Below are 23,446 nucleotides of genomic sequence, written 5' to 3'. Positions count from 1 at the left end.
AAGAAAAGAACCTCGCGTTGAGAACGGTAAACCGTTCTTTTTTATTAACAAAAAGCACTCGATTATGATCCAAAAAAAGGATTTATTCAAAACCTATTCGCCCGTTTGAAAGGTATGACGTCACACTCAATACGGCATGTACAGCGAGCTGCAAAAGTAAGTACATGGACACATTATGAATGAAATCCATTCTAAAGTGGCCATGCAATTTTTCGGTTCGCTGTCATACCTGTGGTGTACATTTTTTGTATTACGCAGTTTAAAGAATTGTCCTATTTTAGAGGCTTCAGTTACCAACACTAATGATTCGAGTAATCTAGATAAGATAGCAAATTTTAAGACAGAGACATTACCTTATGGCACCTTATGGTACAATGAAGGGAAGTCTACGTGCACTAAATGAAAAATAAAAAATCACTTTCGGATGAATATTTGTTTAGTGTCGTAGGTACTTAAAAAGTATGGGAGGAATAAAAAATAATACGGTCCTTGTCAACGTTTATTCATTTATGATTGAGAGAACAGCTGTGGTTAGGGCGTACGCACACATGCTTGCCTGGTACGCGATCTTGACCCAAGTGTGCGAAAACCCTTAACAATGTCACTAACCATCTCTAAGGCATCTGTATATGGGTCACTTCTCAGGCTCAAAACTTAAACTACTAATTACTAGATAGTGTTATTAGTGTTCAATGACAATAATTGCCATTACTTGTGGTCAATCCATATCAAAATTGTCCTAATTTGTGTAGTTTAACCTTAATAATGTAAAGTTTATTACTCCCTTATATTGTAATGTTTAGATAGTTATTTGTTTTCTGATATTTTCACTGTAGCTATGATAGTTAAACTAATTTGTAACATTTCCGCTGAATTGTAAAACACGCTGTGTACACTTGTTTTGGATCTCGTGCTAGTTCTTAAGCCATAATGTGAATTGTATGTTTCTCATGTTATTGTACGATTTCTGTTTAGTGTACCTAATAAAGTAAAATAGTAAAAAAAAAATCCACTCTGTTGTATGAAAATAATGTCATAACGAAAAAAGGACAATTTGTGGAGTAAGTTCTTACTTCATAACGTTTGACTTTTCCCCTAAATCAGAGTGATGTCAGGGTTAGAAGCAGGGATCGGAAATTCGGATGGTTTTATACCTAAACTTCGGCCTACACCGCGTTGTTGTTGAGTAGTATGGAGGCGGACTCAATTTAAATTTGCTAATAAATTTCCAGGGACTTCCTGGAATACCGGAAATTAGGATACATATAACTTAGAAGTTCTCTTGTAACAAACAGGCCAATCCGCTAGAAGTCGAGCAGACAATTTTGATATAAATTGACACAGTAAGTGTGATAGTTGAAACAATTTGATTCCAATAGAGTTCATAATTATTTAGTCACAATTTCAGACTATCTGATGTCAAAGAAATACCAACTTAACTTGGTAAATAAACATTATTAAAGATAATATTATCTAGCACAATCCTTGGATTTCAGAAATAATAAATAATTATGATAATTACAATCGTTAGCCACATTTAGATATATAAAATACCTATTCTAATATGCCGGATAAAGGAAGATTTTTACATTGGATCTTTTAGTGGCAACAGGATAAAGTGTTCGTCTATACAAGTTAAGAAAAACAAGTCATCGAGCTTAAATTTTCGAAACTTTAAAGACTAGGATTAAGTCATGTCATTCAATACACATAATTGTCGTATAATTAGCTATAAATGTTTAACATTTCATTCGTAATCATACAAATCCGTCGACGTTCCTCACCGTCACAAGAGAACAATCACTTTAATACACCGGCCGACAGAAATGCGAGCTTCGAGGTGTAAAGAAATCGTTCCCTTACAAACGTTCCGTCGCGGGGAAACGCCTCAGCATCCGCGGTACAAAAATAAAAATACATCCTTACATTAAGCAGTCTTCGCTTAGTTCTCGTCGTACAACGGGGTGGCGTCGCCGAGCGACATCGACCGCGGCGACGTGTTGGTCTGCGGCGTCGAGCGCACCGACTGCGCGCGCGACTGTCTGCCCGAGTGCGACCGCGGGGTGCTTCTAGAGTCGTGGCGGGGCGTGCGGGAGTCGTGGCGGGGCGTCGAGCGGGAGTCCATGCGGGGCGTGCGGCTCGACTGTCGCGGAGTGGACATGCCTTCGCTGCTGCGGGGCGTCGACGGGGTGTCGCGCACGGTCCTATGCCGCACCCAGTCCTCGGCCGCCTTCTGCCAATCGGATGGCTCCTGGTAAACCGGCACCGGCGCCGGTTTGTGGCGGGGAATCACCGCGGGCGTCAGGAAGTCTGGTTGCCTGGGTGTGGTCGCGAACGGCGTCATGTACGGAGTTTGAGCGGACGGCGTGTAGGGAGTGTTGATGTACGCGGGCCCGGGTGTGTGTGCGGGGGTGTGGAACGCGGGCGTGTGCGCGGCGGGTGTGTGGTACATGGAGGACATTCCGTGCGGCGTTCTCATGGCGGGAGTGCGCGCTGCCGGCGTGCCGTGGGGCGGAGGATCCCTAAAGTGCTCCTTAAACCATTTGAGCAAACCTCCTAGAGAGTCGAACATCCTCTGCCTAAATTTGTAACCATCTGGAGTCACCGACACGTATTCGTGCGTGCAGCGCGCTCGAGGTAGATAAGACAGTAGGAATCTACCTGGATGGTTCTTCGCCGCCGATATCACGTAGTGTATCTTGTTGGGGTTCTTTGATTTGTCCTCTTTGAGTATTTCCTCGGCTTTGTCTCGCATTCCACCGAGCGGTTTGTAGTACTTGTAGGAGATGAGGTCGCGCGCGTGACCGGCCATGGGAGTGACGTAGCGCGCGATGATTTCATCGAGATCCTCGAATTCAGAGCCTTGAATCCAGAGACTTCGGCCTGCGGAATAATATTTAGGGTTACACAAAGCGCTTTTAATCTCTGCATGTGCGTTTCTAATCAAAAGCGTATTTTCCTCTTTCATAAAAAAAAGATTCGTCGTTTGCAACTTACCTAACGAGAAAGCATTTTCTTTGCCCTCCTCTCGAACGTCAATGTGTTGACAGATGCTATCGGCTACCTTCCACGTAACTGTGAGATGGTCAGACCCCTGTAAAACAAAAGCAATATTAAAAGTTGCATTGGAATAGCAATAGTTATGTTTGGTAAGTGATTCAGTAGCGCAGTGGTTCAGACTAAAGAGAGTTAATTAATATTGATATGCCTACCTACATATTTTAAGATAACCTCTAGAGACCATAATAGGGAACGTGTAATAGAGGCACAGAGAACATAGAATTCCTCCAAGTCTCAAGGTCTTTCACTTTTCATACATTTTTTATTTCGACATATAACTTTTAAGTCGACGGGATACTGCGTCCGCGGGACTCGAGGGATTAAAGAACAGACACTAAATAAGTGTGGCATGCGCCTTTGCATACAAGATTCTTATCAGGATAGGTTAATTCAGGGGCTCCAGTTACAGTAAAGAGAGGCGCCGTGAGGCAATCCTCCTCACAATGTACCTATCTATTTCGAATAGCCTAACTAGGTTAGGACGCAGAGATTCAATTTTAAACATGCAAGTGCGTCGCGGACAGACAAAGATTGGGAACAATGGGAACCCCTGGGTTAGTTATTTCTCCAGGAGCATATGTACTTATGCATGCTCTTACCTTGCTACTCGGTCGCACGATGACCTCTCCCTGCGCCATGTTCTCCATCAGTTTCTCGGCCTCCGCGAACGAGATGTTGTGGAAGGCCGGGTGGACGATGACTCTCTTCACGTATTGCATCCGCTCTTTTGTTTGTTTCGTCTCTTTGTCTTTGCGCACGTCTTTGTCTTCAGCTTCTTGGTCATAGTATGGGTCTTTTGAAGGCCTAAAAACATATAACTCAATTATTCAACTACACTATTTATACCATTCCTTCTGGCTTAGATAGCTTTAATAGCCTCTTCTTGTCCAACACTTAAGGCTCTGGAAAACATATTCCTTCATAGTTTATTTCATAAGTAGTATATTTCTTCTTTAATATGCAACGAGTTCGTAATGAATTGTGTCACTTTCTACCGCTGAGATAGAAAACATGACACTGGAAGAAACATGCGTATTGCAATTAAGAACTGTTTCTCTCTCTTCAATGTCTACCAGTTTGAACAAAACTGAATAGAAGGTATCAGGATCAGTATTCAGTAACTCACCTCCATTCGTTATTTTTATCCAACAAATCCGACGATTTACTCGAGCAATCCACAGAGAACCGCTCTACGTCAATCTTCAAGATCCTACAATGTACGGTCTGGCCAATGCGCACGCGTTCGGTCGGGTCTGCCACGTGTCTGTCTGAGAGGTTCTTTATGTGGATGTAGCCCGAGAGACCGTTGTCGAGCCGGATGCGGACCCCCGTGGCCTGGCCCGGGCAAGCGCCTGCGTCGAAATGATTCCACACCTAAAAATAATTCATTTTCCAAGTTAGCTCCCCTTGTCACGTTCATTGGCCAAGAAAAAGTATTTTTAGGAAATATATCGCGATTTGATCGCAAAATTAATAGATCCTGACAACGTTATTAGCTTTATGTAATTTGTTTTCTCACCTCTGACAACTCTGGGAAATCGTTTTTATGACAGAATGGACACTCCCAGAGCCCGGTCTCATCATTCCTCACTGGATTAGCCTGATCGAGCATTTCTCTCTGAGGTTTCCTGTGCGTGATCCCCACAACAGAAGCCAGCACCATTTTACCTACGAAGAATGTTTCGGGAGTCTCTTTGGTCAAGATGTCGAACAGTTCCTCGGGCGTCGGCGAGCGATAAGGCACCCTAAGATCCTTGTACCTAGAGTTCAATTCCGCTCGTATATCGTATAGGGTTATGCTCTTATTACCGAAGCCTTGTCGTTCTAACTCTTCAGCAAACGCATCCAAGTCTAGATCTTTTAGCCTCTCAGGGGCTTCTAAAATTTCTTCTAAAGCACCGGCTGGGTTGGCATCTTCGTCCTCATATTCTAAAGCGTCTACTGCCATTTTCCGCGCCCACTCATACGTTTCTGGGTGTACTCTGGAACCGTCTAGAACTTCTATGTACGCTTCCGTACTGTCTCCTAAGCTGCTTGTGTCAATTGTGATGAAACCCGAGCAGTTGATGAATACTTTAGGTCCCATATGGCAGAATGTGACGAGTTGTGTTCTGTTCTCTAACTTCTGGTTGGTTTGTTTGAAGAGTTTAATTAGGGCTTGGGCTTTTCTTGGTCCCAGACCGCATACGAACTGAAGCAGTTCCGTACCTCTGCCCGTTAGAATGGCCTCGTTTACGTCAACGCCGACTTCGTTCACCCTGTAAGTAAGCAATGTTTATGAGCTACAAAACTCTGCAAGAATAGTAGCACATATCGTGTATAAGGAAATAGAGAAGGGCATTTAACGGAGCAAATCACACAAATACAAACAAAGCATTTTACCAAGCTTATAACAAAAGGAAGATTCTCATTAGTTAAATTTTATTTTTGTAATAAAAAATAGTAGAATCTAGAAGTCTAATTCCTTTCTGGCATTTCCAGGATACATGAACAGCCAAAAAGTCAATAAGATATCAATAAGAATCCATACTAATAATATTATAAATGCGAAAGTGTGTCTGTATGTCTGTCTGTTACCTCTTCACGCTTAAACCGCTGAACCGATTTAGTTGAAATTTGGTATAGAGATAGTTTGAGTCCCAGGGAAGGATATAGAGTAGTTTTTATCCCAGAAATCATCTTTTAAGGGGGTGAAAATAGGGGTGGAAGTTTGTATGGGGAATCGATAAAAAACTTAAAGCAAATTACTAACTCCACGCAGACGAAGTCGCGAGCAAAAGCTAGTTTATTATAAATTCACGCGAGGCGTAAAACATATTTTAGTTGAATATACCTGTTGACGAACTCCAGCTCGATGCCCTCGAGCAGGTCTTCCTTAGCGATCTGGTCCTGCAGCGGATGGTACCGGAAGCACAGTATCTCCTCGTCGTGCCCACACAGTGTAGAGATCTCCATCAACGGATCTTGAAGAAGGCGCGCTTGGCAGATGGCTTCGCGGAGGATTTCTGGATATTCTCTGAAGTCATTCTGTGGACGAAGTTAAATTATGAAATTCTAGTTTGTTGTGTAGCTAGCTTCTTGGCGCTTCTGGAGGCAAATAAAGTTTGTTTACCTACCGAAGAAAACGGGGATGAGGACAGAATCATATGTAGGCACAGTTTTACATGCGGGTCCCATGCCTACATCGATTGATTGATTTTCTTCTGTTAGGTCGCATAATCAAGTTTCATGCGCTAGACGTCCCTTCAATAAAATATCCTTTACGTAAATTTTAATCAGACAAAATTTCAACAGGACATTTAGCGAATAAGTCATTTTTTAAATGGGACGTTTTGTGATATGCAGAAGAGAAGTTAAGCAAAAGGGACACTTAGACCCTTCCTTCCCAAGTCAATTACCCTTCCGCGCAAACTGTTGCTGTAGATCTTGCTGATGTGGTTATCAGCTATCTCCACGGGTATACGCGGGAACTGTTCGTCTTCGACCAGCTGCTGAACCACCTCGATGACGTCCGCTTTGATGTTCAGCGCCTCGCGGGATTCGCCGCCGATAACTATCACATGCGGTTTCTTGCGGAGGATGAATCTGTGACAAATTTTGTACTCTAAAATATGGGGTTAAAGTTGAAAGTCAGATAACAATCGTCAGCATCTCTCGGGGCTTGCAAGATTTGTTCTTTAAAGTCTACTTCCAAATTCAAAATAGTCTAAAAACGTGTTTAATGCTTCTCATCTCGAAGAGAGAAAGGATTTTTATGAAATTTATAAATTTCACTCACTAATCCGTGCTTTTGACACTGGAGAGTCTTCAAATTCTTTATAAAACTTTACAAAGAAGAGTCAGTCTTCAGACACCAAATGTCTAGATAATGTATAGTATTCTGTACTACTCGATTGCTTTTAAACGCTTCTCACCGCACCCACATTGACATTTTTCTGTAAGGGCTTATGGTTGACCGGTAGAGAATACAATAAAGTTTAAAATAAATGAATAAATGGCGTCGTCGAATGGGAAAAAGAAATGTTCCTATAGAACGGGACGTACGCAGCGTCCGGCGACAACCAGAAACCGAGGCCCTAATAAGATGGAACTTATACAAATATAGTCATCTGTAACCCTTTTTAGATAACCTTCGCAGCGCGGTCATGTCGGCCTCCTTGTTGAGCCGCTCCATGGCGTCCCAGGCGTTGCGGCGGTACAGCAGGTGCGGCAGGCGCAGGTGGTCGGCCACCTCGCCGCCGCCCGCGCACAGGCACGCGAACGCGGAGTGCTGCCGGTCCGGCACGTACGCGATGGAGACCACTCGGAGGCCTGCGAGCGACAACTTTAACATGATAACGCGCTTCAAGAGCAGTGCCCTGTTTATCAAAAGCTTGTAACTTGTAATACGAGCGGTACTCACTTTTTGACAGCTTCTTCTAGAAAGAAACTTCCGCTTGTAACTGCGAGCTTTTGATAAACTGGGCACAGGTATCGTTTTACAATATAAGTGATTCGGTTCAGTAAATGACGAGCAATGAAACGTGTTAAATTTTTTTCAGGGTCTTGCCATTAGGTAAATTTGCGGGGACGAAAGCAAAAAGTTAGCACAGTAGCGACAGGAAAACGATAGATTATTACGAATTGATTATGATTACCATTATTGGTGTCCCATTCTTCGTCGTCGTCATCCGAAACTCTCGACTCGTACGGCGCCACTTTCAACCAGTCGTATAATTTCCGCCGACAACACCTATGAAAAATTAGCAAGGTTATTACTAAAATAGGTAAAAACCGACATGTAACATTATCTTTAAAACTAACAAACACCTATAAAAAATTAGCAAGGTTATCTATAAAATGAGTCTTTGGCAAAAATTTCATTTTTGTTACAAGCTTTTATCGCTGACTATACTTTTTTCCACAGGCAACTAATACTCATCGAGACAGTTCTAAAAATCCTAAACGCAATTAGGTTTCGTTGTTTTATCACAGAGTTCCTATGGCCACCTCCTGTCTCCATTGCATTGTCATCCGACTTACATATTGATGCAAATTTTCAGCTTGATTGGAAGTCGCGAAGTGAGTTAAATTTAACTTGCAAGATTTGACCCTAACAAACATACAATATATTACAAAGCTTGTAATAATCAGAAAACAACATATATAACATATAACAATATCTGACAAACGAATATTTGGGCAGAATTCATCCATACGTCACAAAAAGTTATCTTATTCGTTGCCCCCGTGTCATGCAGCTCTGTCCTACTAGCGACGAGGAAGACAATTTTCTCGTGCAAGAAACGTAACTGTAAAACTGTAGATGTCCCCTGTAAATGAAAACTGCCAGCTAGTTCTTTCTCTAAGACAAAACATCCTGTCGAACGGCTTCATTTGGATTGCCAGTGCCTGCTGTAATGGCGTGTAGTAAAGGCACTCACTTGAGCACGTATTCCTTGGACTCCTGCAGCAGCAGGGCGTTGAGCTCGCGCCGCATCTCGGGCATCACGATCTTGGAGAAGGCGATGGTCACCTCTGCCTTGCTGTAATGGCGTGTAGTAAAGGCACTGACTTGAGCACGTATTCCTTGGACTCCTGCAGCAGCAGGGCGTTGAGCTCGCGCCGCATCTCGGGCATCACGATCTTGGAGAAGGCGATGGTCACCTCTGCCTTGCTGTAATGGCGTGTAGTAAAGGCACTGACTTGAGCACGTATTCCTTGGACTCCTGCAGCAGCAGGGCGTTGAGCTCGCGCCGCATCTCGGGCATCACGATCTTGGAGAAGGCGATGGTCACCTCTGCCTTGCTGTAATGGCGTGTAGTAAAGGCACTGACTTGAGCACGTATTCCTTGGACTCCTGCAGCAGCAGGGCGTTGAGCTCGCGCCGCAACTCGGGCATCACGATCTTGGAGAAGGCGATGGTCACCTCTGCCTTGCTGTAATGGCGTGTAGTAAAGGCACTGACTTGAGCACGTATTCCTTGGACTCCTGCAGCAGCAGGGCGTTGAGCTCGCGCCGCATCTCGGGCATCACGATCTTGGAGAAGGCGATGGTCACCTCTGCCTTGCTGTAATGGCGTGTAGTAAAGGCACTGACTTGAGCACGTATTCCTTGGACTCCTGCAGCAGCAGGGCGTTGAGCTCGCGCCGCATCTCGGGCATCACGATCTTGGAGAAGGCGATGGTCACCTCTGCCTTGCTGTAATGGCGTGTAGTAAAGGCACTGACTTGAGCACGTATTCCTTGGACTCCTGCAGCAGCAGGGCGTTGAGCTCGCGCCGCATCTCGGGCATCACGATCTTGGAGAAGGCGATGGTCACCTCTGCCTTGCTGTAATGGCGTGTAGTAAAGGCACTGACTTGAGCACGTATTCCTTGGACTCCTGCAGCAGCAGGGCGTTGAGCTCGCGCCGCATCTCGGGCATCACGATCTTGGAGAAGGCGATGGTCACCTCTGCCTTGCTGTAATGGCGTGTAGTAAAGGCACTGACTTGAGCACGTATTCCTTGGACTCCTGCAGCAGCAGGGCGTTGAGCTCGCGCCGCAACTCGGGCATCACGATCTTGGAGAAGGCGATGGTCACCTCTGCCTTGCTGTAATGGCGTGTAGTAAAGGCACTGACTTGAGCACGTATTCCTTGGACTCCTGCAGCAGCAGGGCGTTGAGTTCGCGCCGCATCTCGGGCATCACGATCTTGGAGAAGGCGATGGTCACCTCTGCCTTGCTGTAATGGCGTGTAGTAAAGGCACTGACTTGAGCACGTATTCCTTGGACTCCTGCAGCAGCAGGGCGTTGAGCTCGCGCCGCATCTCGGGCATCACGATCTTGGAGAAGGCGATGGTCACCTCTGCCTTGCTGTAATGGCGTGTAGTAAAGGCACTGACTTGAGCACGTATTCCTTGGACTCCTGCAGCAGCAGGGCGTTGAGTTCGCGCCGCATCTCGGGCATCACGATCTTGGAGAAGGCGATGGTCACCTCTGCCTTGCTGTAATGGCGTGTAGTAAAGGCACTGACTTGAGCACGTATTCCTTGGACTCCTGCAGCAGCAGGGCGTTGAGCTCGCGCCGCATCTCGGGCATCACGATCTTGGAGAAGGCGATGGTCACCTCTGCCTTGCTGTAATGGCGTGTAGTAAAGGCACTGACTTGAGCACGTATTCCTTGGACTCCTGCAGCAGCAGGGCGTTGAGTTCGCGCCGCATCTCGGGCATCACGATCTTGGAGAAGGCGATGGTCACCTCTGCCTTGCTGTAATGGCGTGTAGTAAAGGCACTGACTTGAGCACGTATTCCTTGGACTCCTGCAGCAGCAGGGCGTTGAGCTCGCGCCGCATCTCGGGCATCACGATCTTGGAGAAGGCGATGGTCACCTCTGCCTTGCTGTAATGGCGTGTAGTAAAGGCACTGACTTGAGCACGTATTCCTTGGACTCCTGCAGCAGCAGGGCGTTGAGCTCGCGCCGCATCTCGGGCATCACGATCTTGGAGAAGGCGATGGTCACCTCTGCCTTGCTGTAATGGCGTGTAGTAAAGGCACTGACTTGAGCACGTATTCCTTGGACTCCTGCAGCAGCAGGGCGTTGAGCTCGCGCCGCATCTCGGGCATCACGATCTTGGAGAAGGCGATGGTCACCTCTGCCTTGCTGTAATGGCGTGTAGTAAAGGCACTGACTTGAGCACGTATTCCTTGGACTCCTGCAGCAGCAGGGCGTTGAGCTCGCGCCGCATCTCGGGCATCACGATCTTGGAGAAGGCGATGGTCACCTCTGCCTTGCTGTAATGGCGTGTAGTAAAGGCACTGACTTGAGCACGTATTCCTTGGACTCCTGCAGCAGCAGGGCGTTGAGCTCGCGCCGCATCTCGGGCATCACGATCTTGGAGAAGGCGATGGTCACCTCTGCCTTGCTGTAATGGCGTGTAGTAAAGGCACTGACTTGAGCACGTATTCCTTGGACTCCTGCAGCAGCAGGGCGTTGAGCTCGCGCCGCATCTCGGGCATCACGATCTTGGAGAAGGCGATGGTCACCTCTGCCTTGCTGTAATGGCGTGTAGTAAAGGCACTGACTTGAGCACGTATTCCTTGGACTCCTGCAGCAGCAGGGCGTTGAGCTCGCGCCGCATCTCGGGCATCACGATCTTGGAGAAGGCGATGGTCACCTCTGCCTTGCTGTAATGGCGTGTAGTAAAGGCACTGACTTGAGCACGTATTCCTTGGACTCCTGCAGCAGCAGGGCGTTGAGTTCGCGCCGCATCTCGGGCATCACGATCTTGGAGAAGGCGATGGTCACCTCTGCCTTGCTGTAATGGCGTGTAGTAAAGGCACTGACTTGAGCACGTATTCCTTGGACTCCTGCAGCAGCAGGGCGTTGAGCTCGCGCCGCATCTCGGGCATCACGATCTTGGAGAAGGCGATGGTCACCTCTGCCTTGCTGTAATGGCGTGTAGTAAAGGCACTGACTTGAGCACGTATTCCTTGGACTCCTGCAGCAGCAGGGCGTTGAGCTCGCGCCGCATCTCGGGCATCACGATCTTGGAGAAGGCGATGGTCACCTCTGCCTTGCTGTAATGGCGTGTAGTAAAGGCACTGACTTGAGCACGTATTCCTTGGACTCCTGCAGCAGCAGGGCGTTGAGTTCGCGCCGCATCTCGGGCATCACGATCTTGGAGAAGGCGATGGTCACGGCCTCGGCGCGCAGCTCATTCCACGCCTGCACCGTTGCCGCAAACTCGTCCTGAGAAAACGCTCTACATAAGCATTTGAAAAACATTTTATAGTTGGTCAAGCAAATCTTGTCAGTAGAAAAAGGCGCGAAATTCAAATTTTCTATGGGACGATATCCCTTCGCGCCTACATTTTTTAAATTTGCCGCCTTTTTCTACTGACAAGATTTGCTTGACCAACTTAAGAATATGTAGCGTTTTTGCACTAGCGTATAATCTCGTATTGTAAGTTAGTATTTGTAGGAATTGCAAAATTTATGATACGTTGCGGGTCATTATGCCTAAGCGGCAGCACTGATACTGACTGTGAGAATGCGTGTTTACTTATACTGTCAACTATTAAGATACAATCAATACAACAGATTCGCAAACAAGTTATCGTATAAATCGTTTAGTATATCACAAAGTTAGAGCTAGCTACATTGAAAATACTATACCTTTTGATACAAATTTTTGAGTTCCTCAAGATAGTTTGGCCCAGTGTTACCCTCGATGTTCTCGCTGATGGTGAGGTCTAGCAATTTGTCTTCTGCCGCCATGGTCAGTCGCAGGAACTGGTCGCCCGTCAGGTCGCGGACTGGCTTCTTCTTCAGGTATTTCATACTGTTGGAAAAATTTAGCTATTTCAATAAAAACAAAATTAAAGTTATTTCCGAGATTGAGCTGATAAAATATTTTACTTTTAAATGTATTGATATGGAATGTAGCAAGCGCGACTGTCATCGATCTCCTTAACGCATTCACTGCCAGGGGGCGTGGCCTAGGAACAAACTTGTATGACGGTGAACGCACATGTGCGTTGGGGGCAGTGAATGTGTTAACACAGCGGGCAGTTGGATTCGCTGATACGATGGCTGGTTCATGACCCTATACGCTTCAGTAACATTTATAATGCAATAGAAGCAACATTTACGTATAACAATCGTGGCTCTCGTCAATCTCCTTAAGTCCTCTTGCCTTAAGTTTCGCGGACACAGTGGCTCGTTCCCGAAGCGCATCTCGCAACGTCCCTCGGAGTTGCGGCTCGCGTGCTAACTGTACTCCGCACATGTATACCGCCCGTGGTGTCCCCCGCAGCTTTCTTCGACCCGCACAAGCCAAAAACAACCCTGTACGCTTCAGTTAAGGTTTACAATGTAACAAAAGGAATATTTACTTGTAGCACGCGTGACTCTCATCGATCTCCTTCAGACCGCGGGCAGTAGGCTTCGCCGATACAGTGGCTCGTTCACGGAGCGCATCTCGCAACGTTCCCCGGAGTTGCGGCTCGCGTGCCAGCTGTACTCCGCACATGTACACCGCCCGCCGTAGAACTTCTTGCGCTGACCCACTGGCACCCACCTGATATATATGGTATGGTTAGTCAGAGTGAAGAAGTAGTCCAAAAATATCAGTAAGTCTGTCCATCACATACCTATATTACTGATAAAAGGGAGTATAAAAATGCCCTTTAATACAAGGTAAAACGTTTAAAGGCGAGACGGGCCTATGTCTATGATGAGATCTATTACGCATATAATGAATTTTAAAATACATCCCAACATATTCAGAAATATTGAATTATATCAAACCAGTATCATGAACACCCAGCTACAAAAGTGCACAGGCACTTTATGAATGAATTCCATTTATAATGTACTAGCTGTTGCCCGCGACTTCGTACGCGTGGATTTGTATGTTGGTGGTTATATATTCTACATGAGCATAATATAGAACATTATGCAGCAAAAGATATCAGTAGGGACGGTTAATCATTTGTTAATAATTATACAACACATGAAATTTGTCTTTCACAAACTACGAAGTTTCAAGACCCTAACTGAAAAAAATTGTTCCCGATATAATCCCTCTCGACCCTCTTAGAAGATTTACAAGTCCACTATTTAAAAAAATATTCGCTCCCGAAACTATTAATGCAAACTTTTCAAAAACGGTGTAAATAATCAGTTTTCGTCTATTTTAATATAATGCCCTTTTTACCAAGTTTCAAGTTTCTAGCTTAATAGAAAATTTGTACCACATATAAACTTACATCCCCTTTTTAACCCCTTTAGGGGTTGAATTTTTAAGAACGTTGAAATAACTTTTTTGGAATCTTATACAATGCCTTTCTAAGAATTTTCAAAGCATTTGTAATAGATTCACTTTAACCCTTTTAGGGGATGAATTACTTTTCTTGTATTCTAATAATATATGCCTTTATACAAAGATTCAATTCCCGCACTCATAAAAATATTTGATCTCCATACAAATATTTTTCTCTATACAAACTTTCTACCCCTTTTTCACCACCTTAAGGGATGAATTTTCAAAAACGCTGGAATTACTTTTCTAGTATTTTAATAATATGCCTTGATACAAAGTTTCAAGTCCCGCACTTAAAAAAAATTATGGTCTCCATACAAACTTTCAACCCCTTTTTCATCACCTTAGGGGATGAATTTTGAAAAACCCCTTCTTAGTGGATACTAACGTCATAAAAGCTATCTATTGTGTAAAATTCAGCTCTCTAGGTCCAACGGTTTGGGCTGGGCGTTGATTTAAGTGAGTCAGTCAGTTAGTCAGGACTTTTACGTTTATATATATAGATTCCAGCACTTTGGCAGCTCGCTGTATTATTTCTGTTTGTTAGTTAGTAGCACATTTGGCGTCTAAAACCAACTTTAGCACCCACCTGTCCCTTCTCCCTTTTACGGTCAAGTTCGCATTTGTACCTAAATTTCAGAACTTAAGGTACTCACAAAAGGTGCGGCAGCCTCCAGCGGCGGTATGGGTTGCTGCTCAACCTCATGCCGTTGGTAGTTGTCTCGCACGTTCTCCGCAAACTGCTCAGGCGTCAGACCGAACATTTTCACGAGGCCATCTAACAAGAAAATTTCAGTTCAGTAAAAAGAATAATATAATTTTACTTATATACCTAAAAAGTCTCCGTCACCGTATACTTCACTTAAACGGGGTCTTTTCATCAGGCATGGCTTCAACGCTTGCCTTTTTGGCATCCTCAGTTGTTCCTAGTATCTTTTACTTTACTCCAAGGCAAGCATATCATCCTTATCAAATTCTATACGACAGAAAAAGACGCAATGTGTTACTCACCAATGCCAGCGCGACGACAAATTAATGAATACTTCACTTCAACAGGGTATTTTCATCAGGCATGGCTTCAACGCTTGCCTTTAAGTTGCAACTATGTTCAACTTCACTCCATAACAAGTTTTTCATCCTTGTCAAACCGTACACGTGGAAAGAGAGGTGATGTGTCACTCACCGATGCCAGCGCGACGGCACAGCTCATAAGGGCCGGAGCGCGCTGCGTATTTCACTTCGATGACATCTTCTTCATCAGGCATGGCTTCAACGCTCGCGGCGGCCTCTTCGGGATCCTCACCGTTGCGCTCGGCCTCCGCGCGAGCTGCTCGTCTGTAAAGACAATATTAATGTTTGGATGTTCTAACACATTATATACAAGTTGTAACAAAAATAGTGGGGATCCGTTTAAGGGCATATTCAGTATTGTGGTCTGATTAGAAAAAAGAAGATTTTTTTGACGCGAATTTTTTTTTTCTATGGGGCAGGCCGTCCAAGCCGGCCTTCCATACAAAGGCCAGATATTTTCGCCCACTATTTTTGTTACACCTTGTATCTGTCCTCTCAGATAGGCAATCAAAGAATAAAAGTAGACTCCAACGGTAAATATATAATTATCTTTCTCTCTCTCTCAATATCAGAATCATGTGCCTTTTCTTCTCTCTCAGTTATCATGTAAATCTATAATATAAGTTATAAATTGTTATACAATATCATTGATCAAACTATTTATTTCTTTACTGAGACACTCTCTCAGTCAGTAGCCGGGTCCATACAGAGCGAGCATACGCGCGAGGAAATTGTGTGGACCCGGCTAATTATTGAGCCAAAAAGAAACGTTTGTTAGGTCCATAGGCTGTCTATTGTATTGCATTGTAGCACGAGCAGGTTTCCGCAATTCGATGACTGGCGCTTGTTTTGCGTTTAGGGTTAGGCTAGTCTAGTTAGGGTAGTAGTAGGTTAGGGTAGTCTTAGGGTAGTATCTCCTCAAGGTATCTTATCAAACCTTTGATGTTGAGTAGGAACTCGGGGAGATTCCTCGGAGATCCGAGATGTATTGCCCTGTATGGAGCCACTCCGTTGTATTCCAGCACTACATGAAAGGCTGTTACTTGTCTCTATCCAACCTCGGCATAGAAAACTGCCTATCCATGTCCAGACTTCATAATTCTGTATACTGATTGATAGATAGATAGAGAGAGGATAAATAACTACTCACTTTTTCTCCTCGATTTCCCGCTTCTTCTCCTTAGTACGCTGCACTTTCTGCATCTCGGGCAGGTCGCTGGAATAGTAGAGCAGGAAGTGTGTGTGCACGTCGCGGAGCTCTTCTGGTGATTGCACGCTCTTTAGCCTGCCAACGAGAGCGGGGGATAAGTAGCAAGATTACATAGTTAGAAATAAAAGTGAACTTACAGTCACGTAATCAAAGTTATAGTGGAAGCTGTACGAGCCTAATTTTAAAAGAAAAACCGCTAATCGATGTACAGTTTAGCCATTTGGCACACGCATGCTAGAAGGTCAAAACAAAAATTTTGACTCGCAGTTCTTAAAAAATATCCCTTAGTTCTGTAATTTTTTTATGGAAAAAAAAATATTAGAGAAACCTATCGTGTCATCGTGTGTCTCATATGAAAGGGTTTCTGAGGCGATTCTAAAAATATACCACATCATTACATTTCAGCCATTTTTTTTTTATTAAAACAAAAATAATTTTCAAAACACACCAAGTTTGGGCTCCTCCAGATTAGTCCAGATACGATATGGCTGATTTTTTTTTGTACAATATACCACAAATGATACGTGATATCCTCATATCTAACCTCAAGAAAGCTATTTTAAAAATAATTTCATTTAGTTTTTTTTTTGTATCCAATTTCTTTGTCCAATGTGTATTGCGTCTCACATTTTGCTTAATGAGAGAGTGAGACGCAGCATACCACCCTAAGAGTAAATACTGCATCAAGTTTGTGCATATTACTCAAATCTTTATTTGGTCATAAAATTCCGAAAAATCCTGTGGCTTGGTCAGCATCACCTTGTCCAGCTGGAACTCCCATGTTCTCCAGCAGCTAGAGGAGGTTCTCCTTGCGCTGCGTTCGTGTGACTCTTATTGAAGGTTCACAGCAACTACGATTGCACAACAGTGGTGACTGGGACTGACCTGTCGATGTCCTCATCCTTGATGAGCCTCATGTTCTCGGGTATGGGCGCGTCGGGGTTCAGCATCACCTTGTCCAGCTGGAACTCTCGCATGTTCTCCAGCAGCTTGAGGAGGTTCTCCTTGCGCTGTTTTAGCTGGCACCACTGGGAAATAAACATCTCTTTTACCCCTTGAGTCCAGCCAGGGACAATGTTAAAAACCTCCAAGTCCCAGGGGTGTTTGATTATTCATACATTTTGTTTGAAATCGAGTGTCCGATGTCGCATCCCTGTCACTTAGAGGTAACTTTTCTGCCCATGTGATATGGCGTCCGCGGGACTTGAGGGGTTAAAACTACACATTCCAATCGCTCTGTATGTCATTCTGTGTATTAACACACAAACAGTCAGGGATTAAAATTGCTATAAACCATTACACAATAATTACAATAGATTATATTCAAAACACAGATACTTAAAGTAAGTGATCACAAATCAGCAAAACAATTAGCCAACTTTGTTATTAGCAGAGTAACGAACATTTATCCCTTTCTCATAGGAAAAAGTGCTCGCGTATAAAATAAATAAGTGCCATCCAAATGTTCAGTTAACATAGTTGGCTGGCCAGACGATAAAATCTTCAGATACACATACCTTAGCATCATACTTGTAGACCTTCCAAAGATCATTGATACTAAGCTCCGGTTGCACGTATTCCTTGCGGTAAAACGCTATGAACGGAACTTCCAGCGTCTGATTTCTCATGAAGTCCAGCGCCTGTCGGATCTTAACCACGGTGCTTGGGCCCCTGAATAAAATAGAAATTCGTTTAAACATCGACTTTAATACCTAAGCTTTAATACACAAGAGCGTACCTTCTTTCTTTCTTCTTTCTTCTTCAATTTCTTGAGAAGGAGAATACAGAATTTCTAGATATCTAAGTTTGTTATTTAACAGGCAGCAAAATGAGATAAAAATATCAAAAGATCCACTTATGCGTGGCTGATCTTTGAGAACTCTTAAAACTGACTCCATACCTTCTTAATAATATTTTTAAAAGTGAGGTCCTCATATACTGACCGTCGAGTCCTTTCGCGGGACTCCTGCGAGTCCGCTTTCGAGACGGGTGGCTTGAGGAAGGCCTGCTTGTATATCCATTCGGCCTCGTCTTCCAGTTCAGAGCTGCCCTCGGCCACGGGGGTGATGGGCACCTCGCGGATTTGCATGCGCTCCGGAATGTCGGTTTTGCGGATCTATGAAAATATTTTCAGTATAGTTGGATTTTTTTTAACTGTCGAATGATACTTATGAGCTCTTCCTAGAATTCAGAGATCTATAATAATTAGACAAACAATTTGAACTATGGTATGGTTGTTAATACATGTATTACATCTATGTGGGACATGTCCCACATAGATGACGGCAGGGGAGTTGATGTAAATGCAAAAAAGGTAGTAAAGGAACAGATAAATTCAGAACATTACGTGACATGTTGTGTGCGTGACCTCAACTGTAGTGTTTATAGTCATTTAAAACGGGCACTAACCTCATTATCCAGGTCTGTGAAGTGGCTTCTCTTGAGTTCGCTAGGCTCGTATATTTCGAAGATAGATTTCTTGCTTGGACGCTTGGCCTTGCCTTTCTTTGTGCGTTTCCTTTCACCTAAAACAATACAAGGAGTTATTACGAACCATAGACACGGGAATACTAAAAAGAGTAAACTACAAAATTTACTATTTCGTATTAAATAAGCAGAGACTTCTCCTAGCAATTACACAATGTTTTGAAAATAAGAAAAAATTAACAATAAATACTGTCACGGGCGATATAGTTTTTCCTATAGTTACAAAATTAAAGAGTCATAAACGAACTCGTATTGCAGTTAATTTATTTCAGACCTTATGACTACAAACATAAAGTCCAGATTGTCACCTTCCTCCTCGTCGTCAGAAATATACTGGTCCAAGTCCTCCTCCTCGTCCTCTTCTGAATCCTCGTCGCCATACTTGTCGAACTCGTCGTAGTCGAAATCTACGCCGAATATGTCCTGGCCTTCTTGTAAAGACCTGTCGAATTTACTTTGATTTATATTATGTTCCTGAACTGGTAACTAGAATATTAAGCCCCATTTAGTCACAGTACAGTGACTGTATACCCAGTGATACTAAAATGTAGGTGAATATTACGATTTGACAGCAATATTACGATATAAACATTCGAATACTAGTAAAAACAATGTCACTCGTAATTTACTCTTTAAATTATATAGATCAAGATATCATATCATAAATCATATAGTGTGTAAGTTTGTGCAGTGTGTTTTGGGTAAATAAACAATACAACCCGAACATTGTATTCAAGAGTGTTCTTCGAAACTCTATAACAGAACGCATTAACAGTGACAGACAGTTCGGTGCAACCGACCCTTAGGCAACTATAGACAAGGCTATATTACTCACGCATCAGTAAATATAGGTTTCCGTTTCTTCTTAGCGATGGGCTTGCCGTCGTCGTCGACGATGAAATCGTCGGCGTCTGATTCACCTTCCTCGCCCTCCTCGTCGTATTCCACTTCCCGAGGGGCTGCGGACTCGGACCGGTTCTCATCCTCCTGGAGGAGACATGTGGATCATTAGACGGGTCCACACAGAACGAGCCGCCTCGCAAAGCAGCATGGTCTGGAGACGTGCTCGCTCGAGGCATTGTAGCCGCGAGTACGTTTGCTTCACCCGAGGCACGTCTACACAGACCGAGCTACTGCTACCGCGCGGCAATTTCCGCGTAAATATACTTATTAAGTAGGTAGTCCAAATAGCTTTGCTCAATGTCCAAATAGCTTTGTCTTGGTTTCTGGAACCACAGAATGCCTGAACCCTATTTTATCACTCCAACGATAATAAGGGCCACCAATTTATGTTATTAACATTCTTTTTAAATCCTACAGCTCTAGTCTGACTTGACTTGAAAAAGAGTGGCCACAAAAAATCATATTTCCACACACTGTGACTGCGAGTTCATGCAAAGTTAGCTTGGTCCAACTCAATGTACACTACCTCATCAGAGCCAGCAACAAACAGCTTCTCGGCAATGACTTCTCTCTCCAGCTCAGGGTCATCAGCTCCTTCATTGTCGCTGTCGTCGTCTTCCAAACGGCGCAGACGCTTGAATTTATTCTGTCAACAACACAAGCAATCATAACTAAGTTCAGGTTTCAATATATCTAGGCAAATCTTGTCACAGCCCAAAAAGTTGTCTTTGTCATAGTGTACCACTGCATTAGTCATTGCAAACTGTATTACAAGCGGAAGTCTTTTTCTAATTAAATCAAATCGGAAAGAGGCTAACAATTGTATTCTTTAGTCTTGTCCCAGCTTTTTGAAATTAGGCCTATTGGAATAAGTGCAATTTACTCACAATCTTTAGTAAACTTACCCTAGCAACTTTTACACCAAGATTCTCCTCAATGAGATCATAATCTTCATCCTCTAGCCTATCATCCAGTTCGTCATCACTTTTTTTTCTTTTTTTTGGCCCTGCGCTGGCATCCGAGTCCTCCCCGTCACTGTCCTCGTCTATAGGTGCGTCGTCTATCAAATCTTTTAACTCTTCTCTGAGTCTGTCTTCATCATCTGTAATACAATATAAACATCAGTAAACAACTAAAGAATTTAAATTTGAGAGGTTTAAAATGCTAAAAATTTGTATAAATTTACAATTTTTACACAGTATAAGAGGTTAGTCGCATAGCGCATGTATAAATCTCACAATTTAGTAAAAGGCAAATGGAATCACTGCAATCACACAGACAGTTCCATGTCTATACACAACATGGTGTTGTGTGCATACCATTCCTTATAGAGTGATATCTACATGTAAGTGTGAGATATTATAAGTTGCACATAAAAATATAATATATGCAAGCTAGTCTAAGGTAATTACATAAGGAAACTAAATACTAATAGGGTGACAGATGTCAATTCAGAAGATTTTTAATAACATTTGACAATGATGATTTTATTTCTGGCTATGATTGGTGTCCGTGCGAACTCATTGTGTGAATGCGGGTTGGATGAGGGTAACTTGGACCACATCTTCTTTGCTTGTTCAGGATGTAGCTATTCACTGTACGATGTATTACCCGAAAATGTTCCACGACCTATATGCTTTAGGTCACTGCTTTGTCACATGGATACTAGGCTTACTTCTATACTCATTAAATATTTACAAACGAACAACATTAAACTCTAAATAGCGTCTTATCTTTTATAATCTAATGCGTCTAATTATTTATGTTTTATTCTATACTGCATATTTATTTTATATATCGTTTTCTTCTCTTCCACTTCCTTCATGTTGGCACTATTAACGTTCTGTCACCCACTTCCCACTTTTCTACTAATTTTTGTATTCGTCATGTGTTTGTCTGTGATGTTCATAACAATTATAAAGTCAAAAACCGACATTGGCAAATTCACCCTGTGCAAAATTGCGGGGAGTAAAAGCCAGATAGGATAAAAAAATAAAAAAAAACATTTGACAAGAAATCTAGTAAATGAATTTACATTTTACATGAGTCCTCAGCAATATTCGTTTTTATAGTTTTGATGACCGGTCTGGCCTAGTGGGTAGTGACCCTGCTTGTGAAGCCGATGGTCCTGGGTTCGAATCCCGGTAAGGGCATTTATTTGTGTGATGAACACAGATATTTGTTCCTGAGTCATGGGTGTTTTCTATGTATTTAAGTATTTATATATTATACATATTGTTGTCTGAGTACCCATAACACAAGCCTCCTTGGACTTGCAGTGGGACTTAGTCAATCTGTGTAAGAATGTCCTATAATATTTATTTATTTATAGATGTAAACCTTGGGGCCACAAATGAAAAAAAAAGCATTTTTCAAATTGATTAAATAATGAATTATGGGCGCTGAGATATGCATCATTATATACAGAAAATGAGATTTTAATTACTTAACCTAGGTTCTGCCTAAAAATCTAAATTTTACCTAACCAAGAAACATTTTTACTGTTAAACTAACAAAAATCAACTATGTATAAACTGGCTTTGCACAAAAACCAAAAGAAATTACTAACGGTACCAAAGTACGCACCAATATTTCACACAATAAGAAAGTGTGTCATTAGAAAATAACCCTACTTATATTTGCTGTCCTAACATATTCCTCGGATTTTGATATCCTCTATTGCACAATAGATTCGAATAACTATGAAATCAACGCCAAGCACAAACGTGGCTCGTTTATTGACCTTCTTCATCCTCCTCCTCATCATCACTCTGGACTGCAGCTTTACGCTTTGGCTTTTTGCGCTCTGCTGGTTGCTCGTCATCGGATTCAACCTAAAAATGCAAGAACTTAGTGAGTACACCACAAATCCAAACAACATAATCAAGAACACTGCTGAAAAATGTATTCGTAATCAAAAACGCAAAACAACCAAGATCTTTACACTAACCTCGCTCTCCTCCGCTTCAGATTCCAGAAAATCTGCCATTTTAATCTACACGTCCGGCTCTTTCAACGGGAATGCACAGTCTAAGGATTATTTTACGAAACTAAGTTATCAAATTTCATTTAAATTACACATATACGAATAGAAAGAATGGAATTAAAATGAGTTTTCTTTCACTTCACCCGTCCACCACCTATCAAATTTGGCGTTGGTGGTGTTGTTGGTAGTAAACTTTTTTTTTCTACATGTTAATGTTGCTACAGTATTAGTAACGTATCGATTGAAGAAGTTCTCTTTTAAAAAGTATTTTTTTATTGGTTATGTATAGTGGGTCAAACCAAATTGTCAGTAAATAAGAAAATAAAACTACTCATCCTTTTCTTTTGGGTGCTAGTACTTGTGTAAGACAAAGATAGTATGATTCTCTCTGTCTATGTTCGAAATGAGACAGTACTTTGACAAACTATACAATAATATTTTAAGTCAATAAAAATGTTAAAACTATATTCTCTTAATTATAACATAATACATAATTATTGATTATTTTAAACTGTGACCGATTTGTTCGTCAAGAATAATCGATAGTAAATCGATAGTACCACAAGTGAGACAATTTTTTTAAATATTAAATTTCATTTCATATGCCATATAAGAGTATTCAGTGTATATAGAATACTCAATCATATTTAAAAAATAAAGTAATATGCTATTTTTCTAGAAACATACTACAAACGACTTCGCGCCGCGATTCGCGCACGAGTGTGTAGCGGTCTTTAGAAATTGGCTGCTTAAAATTAAACTAGGACTCGCATCCAGGCCATTATTTGTTTAAAAAAAAATTACAAGTGGTTGTGGTTGATTTTTCTTACCTTATCTTATCTTTCTCTTGTTATGACTTGTGACGTGACCCGTTGTAAATATTAATATTATATAAATAAAAATGTAATCGTGATCTGCGTAATATATCTTAAAAACTGTAATAAG

At 42.7% G+C, this 23,446-nt stretch overlaps 1 protein-coding gene across 1 annotated transcript; it reads right to left on the bottom strand.

Annotated features, from left to right (window-relative positions):
• Nucleotides 1-485: 485 nt before the first annotated feature.
• LOC134746223 (transcription elongation factor SPT6) lies at nucleotides 486-22,694 on the bottom strand. The gene is made up of 25 exons (XM_063680549.1): nucleotides 22,466-22,694; nucleotides 22,259-22,349; nucleotides 20,421-20,617; nucleotides 20,042-20,161; nucleotides 19,448-19,599; nucleotides 18,921-19,054; nucleotides 18,535-18,650; nucleotides 18,069-18,241; nucleotides 17,643-17,796; nucleotides 17,011-17,153; nucleotides 16,066-16,200; nucleotides 15,028-15,179; nucleotides 14,501-14,622; nucleotides 12,916-13,100; nucleotides 12,197-12,362; nucleotides 11,628-11,770; nucleotides 7,698-7,792; nucleotides 7,191-7,371; nucleotides 6,459-6,645; nucleotides 5,894-6,087; nucleotides 4,580-5,318; nucleotides 4,187-4,434; nucleotides 3,660-3,864; nucleotides 2,998-3,094; nucleotides 486-2,883 (listed from the first exon to the last, which is right to left on the bottom strand). Exons 1-25 carry the CDS (start codon nucleotides 22,502-22,504, stop codon nucleotides 1,943-1,945), a joined length of 5,109 nt encoding a protein of 1,702 aa, XP_063536619.1. The 5' UTR covers nucleotides 22,505-22,694; the 3' UTR covers nucleotides 486-1,942.
• Between the last annotated feature and the right edge of the window lie 752 nt (nucleotides 22,695-23,446).

The sequence above is a fragment of the Cydia strobilella genome, chromosome 12 (genome assembly GCF_947568885.1).
Source record: "Cydia strobilella chromosome 12, ilCydStro3.1, whole genome shotgun sequence".
Lineage (NCBI taxonomy): Eukaryota > Metazoa > Arthropoda > Insecta > Lepidoptera > Tortricidae > Cydia > Cydia strobilella.
Note: the sequence above shows the minus strand (reverse complement) of the source record. Positions and strands in the feature narration are given on the sequence as shown.

Coding starts and splice junctions, on each gene's coding strand:
- LOC134746223 (XM_063680549.1), bottom strand. CDS start 22,504: ATGGCAGATTTTCTGGAATCTGAAGCGGAGGAGAGCGAG. Junction 17,797..18,068: donor TCCCGCGAAAGGACTCGACG/GTCAGTATATGA, acceptor TATTTTATTCAG/GGGCCCAAGCACCGTGGTTA. Junction 14,623..15,027: donor GTGCCGTCGCGCTGGCATCG/GTGAGTGACACA, acceptor TTTTCTTGTTAG/ATGGCCTCGTGAAAATGTTC.